Consider the following 9849-nt stretch of genomic DNA (forward strand, 5'->3'; position numbering starts at 1 on the left):
TATGGGAAGAGAGAGGGACTGACGGAAAGAAGACAAATCAAAAGACTGAAAGAGCCACGCAGACAGTGAAGGTGCTGTACGTGTGTCAGCTGTTACATGTATGTGGTCTCACCGTGTGCAGCAGCTGTGCTGTGTTCATACGTGTGTGTCCTCTCACCATAGGTGGTAGCTGCGTGCCAGGCATCATGGCGTTGGCGAGATGCATCTGTTGGGCGAGCATGACCATGTTCTTCTGCTGGATCAAGTTGTTCCTGCCGTTGATCTCCAGCTGGGTCTTTAGGTGGGGGGGAGGGTGCAGGTACTTGCAGTTCTCCCTGGAACAACGGCCCTGAAGGCGGAACGCAGAGGGGACCGTCAGAATGACATGTTGCTATATGCTGAGGTTAGCATTTAGCTCAAATCAACGTTGTGCCTGAGTACAGTATCTTATGCGGCCTCGTGGTCCTCCGGCAGCCTGTCATAATGCAGACTAAATAAAACAGTACATTGAGAATCAACGAATCACAAGGTGAATGTGGCAGAAAACAAGCAGCTTTGTTTTTTGTTGCATGAAATAAGTGAAAAATACCATAAATGGTGTAAATGCTTGATGTCAAACACTCAAATTCACTTCAGGTCTGGGCTGAGTCGAGCACTAATTGTTAATGGCTTGCTATTTCTGTCAGTCCCAGCAGGGACATGTGTATGTGTGTGTGTGTGTGTGTGTGTGTGTGTGTTTGCTAGTCATGACGGACACCATAATGCTGCTCCCCAGACATCCAACTTAGCTACATTTCTAAACCAATGCTATAAATACTGTCCCCTAAAATCATCTGTATTGTATCAGCAGTCCCCCTGAGGTCACACTTCAAAGTCTTTGAATATTTATCTGAGACAGGGGTCCCATTTTGCTGCCTGCCGTGAGTATCCAATTCAGTTTGGAGAGGAGGAGCCTGGGGAGAACCCTGACACACATGCGCACATTCTTTCTTGCAAGCAAGAATGCCTACACATTAATGCACGCCCGTCGGGGTTATGTTCGGGTAACAGGTGGCAGAGACGCGTCTCTCACACACACACACACACACACACACACACACACACACACACACACACACACACACACACACACACACACACACACACACACACACACACACACACACACACACACACACACACACACGGTCCCGGTTTAAGAAAGAAAGAAAGATGTGCGTTTACTCTCAGCTGATTACCCCTCTGGGATTCATGTCCATATACCCGTCATGACTTCAGTCCCCTTTCCCATCTCCTTCACTTTCACTGACACTGGAGCACCAGACAGGTGCGAAGGAGAGGGGGGGGGGGGGGGGGGGGGGCAAAGGTGGCCTCTTTAAGATTTTTTGTTTCGTCCGCTTGTCTGAAGTTGCTTTCTCAAGTTCTTAGTTGATCTCCCGATTATGTTTCCTAACGCCTCGATAACAGAAGGGAGCACATGGATGAAGAGTTCTGCTTGCAATAGAGTAAACTCTATGTGAACTACACATCCATTTAAAAGGGACATTTAGGGGCAATGAAAAGAAAATCCAACCGAAGCATAACTGTCCATGCCGAGATGAAGGTCTCCTGTTGACACCAAAGACTGACCAGGTTGTGCACCAACCATGTGCACAGAAGCTGAGCTGGCATTCAGAAGACACTCAGAGGGGTGTGTGTGTGCGTGTGTGTGTGTGTGTGTGGAAAGTGTGCGAGCGTGTCGTACATGTGTGAGAGATGAGAGGAGCTGAAAGCAGGTTCTAATAGCACTCATCCAGAGAGTGACAATGGCATGCAGCTAGGGGGGGATGTGTGCAGAGATGGTGTGTGTGTGTGTGTGTGTGTGCAGAGGGGGTTGCAAAAGGCATGGAGGATCATGTTGCGTTCACCCCATATGAACCAGTCCGTCGACCGCTGGATTCACAACTGCAGCAGTTTAAATGCGGGTTGAGGTGGGAGGAGAGAGAAACATGTGGCTCTGACTTTAGCCGACTACATTTGCCATTCTGCCGAATCACGCAAAAACAAACAAAAAAACGCCATTAACCACGAAGGCAGCCATTTTAAATAAAGAGTCAGGTCCCAGAAGAGGAAACGCCGCGCTGCATAAGTGGACGAGAGAGAGCGAGAGAGAGAGAGCGAGACATAGTGACTGAGAGCTGCGTCAGGGAAATTGTAGAAGTTGCAGAGAGAGAGAGAAATGGAGACGCAGTCAGAGACGTTGCTCCTCTCGCATCATGTTTGTGGCTGTTATTGTGACATCAGCGGCCTTGAGGAGCAGCTAGAGACGGTGTCCACGGCAACAGAGCAGCCAACAACAGCCCCTGAATTGGGACACAGCTACAGATTCACCATCGCTGGCAGACACGGTAATGCAGCAAATGCTGCAGATACAACCAAACCCGGTAACCAAAACTATAAAGTAGAGGGCATCCAATCACAGCCTCTCTTTTGTTTGTGTCTGTTCTGCTAATACAGCTGTCATGGAAAAAAAGCTGATTCTCACATTTTCTCCTCACTACCACTCTTTTGTCTCCATCAAGGGATTCAACACCGGAACAGACAATGACACTATCTCATTATACCGACTCTATTTAAAGGTATTTATGAAAAAGTAAGAATGGATGTGTTATGGAGAGCCGTGGAAGGCTTCAAGTCTTACTTTTCGTGGCACAGTGAGAACACACCAGATGAGAATGTGATCAGTAAACAGACTGGTTTTGATGCTTAATGCCAGAAAATTATGAAAACAATGAAGCGAGGGATTCTTCAGAGGGATTCATCCACATCATCAGTCCATTCCCTTAGCGTCAGTGCACGTTGATGAGCATTGAGTAGGAACACATTGTCTCCGTCATCCAAAGTGTGTTTCAGGAATGTGTCGGCTGATGAGTTTCAGAGCTGCATGTTATGACAACAGGACCATGTTGTTTGATCAAAGGCCGCAATTCAAAAAACGACAAAACAAAGTTACTACGACATTAAATTAGACTAGAAAATGCATTTCCTGCTGAAAGCTGAAATGAATTGTGAAAAAATTGCTGAAAATTAAGAAATGGAAAAACGTTGAAGCCCGAAAGCATTTAAACGGCACTGCTGAAAAACCTTCTCGTTGAAATGTCTAACTATGGTGTCTGTAGCTGAAAGTATGAGGAAGAAGAAGGCTTTGAAAGTTGAAGAAGTATAACAGGATTTGAAGATTTTCTCCATAGAGATCCCATTCAAAAGAAAATTGCAAAAAGCTTAATAATTCAAAAAGTTTAAAGATTACAAATATGAAAAGTCAAAGCACCCCTCTCCTGAAAGAGCTGAACATTTCGATATTTTAACAATTTCTGTAGCTTAAAAATTTTTCAGAAGTAGTGATATTTGAAGTAATAGTAGTAGAAGTTGTAGTTGTAGTAGAAGTATTATTATTAGTAGAAGTATTAGTCGCATTAGAATAAGTAGTAGTAGTAGCAGTAGTGATATTTGTAATAGTAGTCGTAGAAGTATCATTCGTAGTTGAAGTATTAGTATTTAGAAGAAGTATTAGTATTTAGAAGAAGTAGTAGTATCAGTAGTAGTAGTAATAGCTGTAGTAGTGGTCGTAGTATTTAATATAACAGTAGTAGTAGTAGTAGTAAAAGTAATGGCAGTATTTGAAGTAGCAGTAGTAGTAGTATTAGTAGCAGTCATACTAATAGCTGTAGTAGTATTAGTACTGGTAGTAGCATGAATAGTAGCAGTTGTAGTATAAGTAATAGTGGTAGTGGTAGTAATAATATTGATGGTAGCAGTAGCACTAGTAATAGTAGCAACAGCAAAAGTTGTCGTCAAAGTAATACTAGAAATATTAGCAGCAGTAGTAGTTGTCGTAGTATTTGTAAGAGCATTCATTATTTCAACAAAAATGCCAAATGTTGAGCTTAATGTTTACATACAGTTAATCCATGGGGCTTTTATTTTGAAAGGGTGGGGCTGGGTGGGGGAGGGAGGGGGAGAGGAGACATAATCATCATGTTTGACACATAAACAGAGGTTATTAAATGACAGGCTTCATCACAAGCAGTTCAGTTAGGATTCATTCTGTGGGGCTTTTATTTTAAAATGGCGTGTGTGTGTCTGGGGGGGGGGGTGATCCTCTAAAGATCTCTAAGAACCTGAATGACTGTATGAGAGAGAGAGAGAGAGAGAGACAGAGAGAAGCATTCCAACAAATATGTCAAAGAAATAGTTTGTCTATAAAATGACTAAATAACTGGTTTTAACTGCAGAGCTTATTTTGTAAAAAAACATGTACGTAGTATGAGCTTGTCATCATTACTTCTGACAACAATAATAACTTGATAACATGTGAACTTCCCCTGCCTGCTATAAGTTCAGTCCAGACTGAGTTTTGTATTTATAGTGGGGGGGGGGACCTGTGTTCTCCTGGTGAGATCAGAGTTGCCAAACTCCAAGCCAAAAAAGGGAACAACAATCCCGCTGGCTACTGTGCAGTCTGATTGATGATAAGTTGTAATAACACGTCCCACCCAGATCGCTCGCTCTCTCTTCTAACTCTGCCTCTCACACACACACACACACACACAGCTTTTGTGACTATGGGGGATTTAAACAAACAATGACCCAACGTGTAAAGAATGCTGGGTGGGGGCCGCATCCCATCCTTTTGAGGTGAGGAGATGAAGCATGCGGCAAGATGTATTAATGCGCATGTGTGCGAGAGAGGAACAGTGGAACAGTGGGAGGTGACGGGCTTCTGCTTCTACTCTTTTGACTCGCAACCACGCGGTGCTGTTGGTTTATGAGAGCGCTGAGCGGTACATGTCTGATCTGCTGCTATGATGAACCATGCAGACCTCTCAGCTCATCTGGGACAAGATGGTTAGAAATCAAACATGGTGACAAAATCTCAGATTGTTTCATTTGAATAATTTATTGAAGCCGTAAGATGTAAAACCGTCTCGTAATTCATTAAGAAAAGGACAACAATTATAAAAAATCTGGATCAAAGGATTTTTTTACTGCAACAAACTTGGTAAACTTGGTATGTCTGTTTTTAATGATACATTTGAAGCATCGCTTATGAATATAATATATATATCCTGCATGTCATAACATTTACATATCTCTTTTAAAAATGCAGTCAAATCCAGTGTTTCCTGCTCCCGTGTTGTGGTACGATGTCCTGGTGTGAAGCCTCACTGTTCTCCACCCTGCGTTCCAGTAGCTACTGTCCAAACAGACGCAGAGATGAAAGCCCTTTCTCCTCACACACACACACACACACTGTGAGTGACGCTTTGTTTTGCTAGTGAGCAACACAGACTCAAAGAGCCAGGCCCATGTGGTTGGTCTCTATTTTCTGAAATATGAAGCATATCAATTTGCTCTGACTTTGTGCAGATCGTCTTACATGGATTTTCCTTACATCCAGTGAAGCAGCGTGCTAATTACTGGAACCGCCGCAGGTCAATAATATCCAGACGTGGCCTCGTCGTTGGGCATACTTGCAAGTGTTAAATAGGTAATAAAGCCATGAACAATTCTCAATCGATACTACCCTTTTACAGTAAAGTACAATTGATTTTCTTTTTGTTTCTAGCCACTTAATTCTGAATTTAATTAGCAGCAAAGATTTCTAAGCGAGCGAAGAAGACATCAGAGATCTGTGCAGTCTTGCTTGATGCGGGGATTGTTTCTCGCTGTTGCATTTCTATATCAGATCACAAAAGCCTACTCATGCACTTGTGATTACGTCTGTGTCTCCCTGCTGGGACTCGGCCGCACAGCTTCGTGGTCAGGGAGGCGATGTGACTGGTGGGGAGTTTACTGAGATATGGCGTGTTAATCTATGATTATAGTTACAGTGCGCCCCCGGTGACACATTACCACCCTCACCAAACAATGACGAAGAGCAAAGGATTATGGGCTGCGACACAGACCACACAGGGAGCGATAAGGTGAGATCAGAGGCGATTATCGTCACGATCGATTATTATTGTTAGTAGTAGTAGAAAATAATCAGAAGAAACACTGTGCAGACTGGAAATGACGGCGGCCTCGGTTGATGTTCAAACACAAACACACATATGCGTTTGACACAGTGGCAGCCACACAGACCTCACTGTTTATATAGACACACACACTCAGCGAGGAGTTATTCACACTTGACAGGGTGTTGGTTCTCAGAAATGCCTCAGGTCAGATGTCGCGTACACTGGAGCCTTCTCTCCAAACTTAGACCTCTCTGTTTCTCTCCCCCTGTCCTCTCTCTCTCTCTCTCTCTCTCTCTCTCTCTCTCTCTCGATATCTGTCTCTATCTCTTTTCACACGTTCATTTGACTTCAGCTACGCCAGTTTTTCTGTTCACTGCAACGTCGCTTCCTCTCCTGTAAGGGGGTAACGAGGTTGGCTTCTGAACTTTTCATTATCAGTAATAACAGAGCAATCTCCCAGGTTATCGATTTGAGCTGCAGTACTTTATGAAAGCACAACCAGCGCTCGCAGTGTTACGTGAGGAGGCATGGGAGCGTTCATTTAATCATCTCTCGGCTCCACAGCAGCGAGGCGTCAACAACAGCGCTTTTGTTCCTGAAATGACTGAGGTGTGCTCTCCTGACGATCAAAGTCGGTCATACATCTAAATCAGCCGTTTGTTAATACGTAAACATGAAAGATGAGTGATACTAAAGGTTAGACTTCACTTCTACTGCCTTAGCAGAGCATCTATACCTAAAGCAAATGTACTGTTATGATTCCGCACCATGTGTATGTATATAATATGTATTAACAGTTATTAAAATCATTACAGATATGCTTGAAGGTGAGGACGAGACTACCATATCAGTCCTGGGTAGCAGTAAGAATCACCTGAACTTTGTCACAGACAAGGAATAAAGGAAACACGAGGGAAAGTGATGATGTAAAGCAGAGGTAACAGAGATAAGAGAAGTGTTCTGTATGCCTTCCCCGTCTGTCTCATCTCATTCTACATCCTCGTTTCTACCGCTTCGGAGTGGTAGCTTTGCGATGCATCTAAAAAAAACGAAAAAGCTTAAAGAATGTTTAGAGGCCTTTTTTTTTTTAACCCGCACCCCTACCCTCATTATCTGCACTGGGTTCATCTCCTCCTCAGGTTTGGGACACCTGGACTGCAGAAACACACAGAAACAGCCTCTTCCATCCATGGCAATAACCAGCAGGCAGATGATTAATTGGGTTAGCAGCACTAACAGATTTAACCGGGCATGTTTTCTACTAATCTGATCTCACAGACTGTAATCCTATCCGGAGACCTAATCCCACTGTCAACTGGCATAATCCTGTTTGAGCGTGAGATTATCTCCTCCCAATTTGGCACAAGCAGGGTCTCTCTCTCTCTCTCTCTCTCTCTCTCTCTCTCTCTCTCTCTCTCTCTCTCTCTCTCTCTCTCTCTCTCTCTCTCTCTCTCTCTCTCTCTCTCTCTCTCTCTCTCTCTCTCTCTCTCTCTCTCTCTCTCTCTCGTTGTAAATGCAAGGGACACTGATGCAAAGTGCTCGTAAAAAAAGGAGAAAGTAATGGAGCAGACACTGAGATGCATTAGATGGACAGCTATATCAGCTCTGCTGTTTTCCTTGTTTCCTTACATTCCCGTGCCTTTCACCACCAGCGGGCATCTCACCGTGTAGCTTCTGTTTTTTACGTTGAGGGGAAGGTTGACTGTTAGACCTAACAGCTGGAGAGAGGGAGGAGCAGCAGGAAAAGGTGTTGAGAGAGTTGAGACAAAGTGAGTGGCTGTGCCCTCGAGCTCCTCTCCTCCTCTCTCGCCTGTCGAATGGGAGGATAATGGCGGAGCTGACTGATCGGCTGTGTGACTGTTCGCATGTGAGGTAATGAAAAAGCTGTCGAGAAAGAGAGAGCGTTGGAGACAGAGGCGGATAGAGGTTATCAGGAAAAGGCCCGATCGGTTACGCGGCTGACGGTACATTGAGATTAAAACTATTCCACCGCTTCTCATCTCGTTTCCACTTTCCACTTAAGTAGCTTTAAAGCTACTCAGATTCCCTTGAAATCAAATCAAATCCATTCATGATACCATGTATGTGTGCTATTTGTTTCCAGTGAAATAAATTAAATGTATTCAGATTGAGAGTTTGGCTACACTGTAAACGGATACACCATTTGCTCTTCTGTTGACTGACTGACAAAGTACCTGATCAGCGTTTGTTGTACTATTAAACTGCTTTAATCCACATTGTCTGACACTGTTTCTTTCTCTGGTGGCGTGTTACCGCTCTTCGTTGAAGCTGTATGATGTTTAAACACAGAGTCAAGTATTCAAACCCAAGACTCATGAGTTTGAACAATGTTTGGCTGCATTTTGGGGTTTAAAGTGCTGTTTTCATGCTTAATCTCTGCAGGATAGAGACAGCACTAATGTCTATTGATACCTAGACCTATGCAAAAGTGGTTTGTATGCAGCTTTCTATAAGAATAAAGCATGATGAGGGTCCAAACCTTTCTACAGTATGTGTGGACATAAATAGATTGGCCTTCATGGCCTAAATGCTTGGATATCTGGACATAATTCCACGTATACGAGCCACGTGACATCACCAATACCGGTTAGAAATGTATGTGACATGGTGTATGAGTTTTAGATTACGTTATACTGCAGTCTCGGCTTGGATCTGTCAAAATTTGTTCATGGGTGAAGCAAAACATCCCTCAGGCTATGTCAGGTTGTACAGAGAGAGAGAGCGAGAGAGAGAGAATTAATCATTGTATCAGTTGCGTTATAAAGGGGCCCAGTGTGATGGGAGGGACAGGGACGGCTGACACTGAGAAGAAAAGACTGTTGTTGCTGATCTTCCGTCACAGAGAAGACGCACAGCTAAACTGATCTGACAAGGATGCACACACCATGGCATGAGCAGACCAAAGAATGTCTCTGTGTTAAGTGTGTGTGTGTGTGTGTGCAGGCCCCGATTAGACTGGTCCCAACACAAATCTCTCTAGCACGAAAGTGAGAAAGACGTAAGAACAAACCACTCGACACCAGGAGACAGAGACGTTACAGATCCAATGCAATGTGACTCAGCGCTTATCGAGTGAAACCTGCTCATTTTAAATCAGAGAGCGCCGAGCAAACAGCCACACAGACGCCGCTGTGATGCGAGTAGCTCTCTTTAGCTGAATGCTGTGGATGACTGACTCCTAGCCTTTGTTCATTTAAAGGAGTGTAAGAAATTTGAGCATAGAACTGTGTTTAGTAGCTGTAATAAAAGTGTTCAATGATTCATATTTAAGAATTCATAATTAGTCATAATCATAAGTGTTTTGGAAATGCATAATTAAGATAAGCATAAAGTGTTTTAGGATAAGCAGCTAGAAGTAGAATTTGAGACATGAAGCTTTTGCCAAAGTTGCAGAAGTTTAACATTTATACTGAAGGATTATTATAGAGGGATTAAACAATAACTGACAGTCTTTGAATGTGTTAGGAGCTCAGGGAAAGCGAGTCATGAAGACAGGCATTTACAGAAGTGCACAGGGAAGTTAGCTAATAGGAATTGGGATAAACGGAAGGGGAGGAGGTGCGAACGGATGTGAGGGCGGGAGATAGAAAGTGTTTTTCTGCGTCTGGTTGCCTGGGACGGCTCTGGGACGGCTGTGTCCTGGGACCAGAGGAATTTTTTTCCAAAGTGGGTTAATATTGTAATATTTCTTAGGAGTAATTTACTCCATTGTGTAACTGTAATCGGACTTGCATCAGTGGGATTAAATTCCTTTTAATTGTAAACCAGTTTTGGTAGATTTATTGTTGCAGTGTGTCGACTGTACAAAGCAGCCGGACACGTGCTCTGGCCTCCTCGCTGTGGAACA

At 43.7% G+C, this 9849-nt stretch overlaps 1 protein-coding gene across 14 annotated transcripts in view; it reads right to left on the reverse strand.

Annotated features, from left to right (window-relative positions):
• The window catches only part of mbnl1 (muscleblind-like splicing regulator 1), a 39948-nt gene that overhangs the window by 10581 nt on the left and 19518 nt on the right, over positions 1-9849 (reverse strand). For 10 of the 14 annotated variants that reach the window (XM_079284588.1, XM_079284587.1, XM_079284581.1 and 7 more), the window contains exon 3: positions 113-328. In XM_079284588.1, coding sequence (XP_079140714.1) covers positions 113-328 — 216 coding nt within the window. The remainder of the gene's footprint in view (positions 1-112; positions 329-9849) is intronic. The other 4 variants (XM_079284584.1, XM_079284583.1, XM_079284580.1 and 1 more) reach the window with 1 other exon arrangement.

This window comes from Melanostigma gelatinosum (assembly GCF_949748355.1).
Source record: "Melanostigma gelatinosum genome assembly, chromosome: 15".
NCBI lineage: Eukaryota > Metazoa > Chordata > Actinopteri > Perciformes > Zoarcidae > Melanostigma > Melanostigma gelatinosum.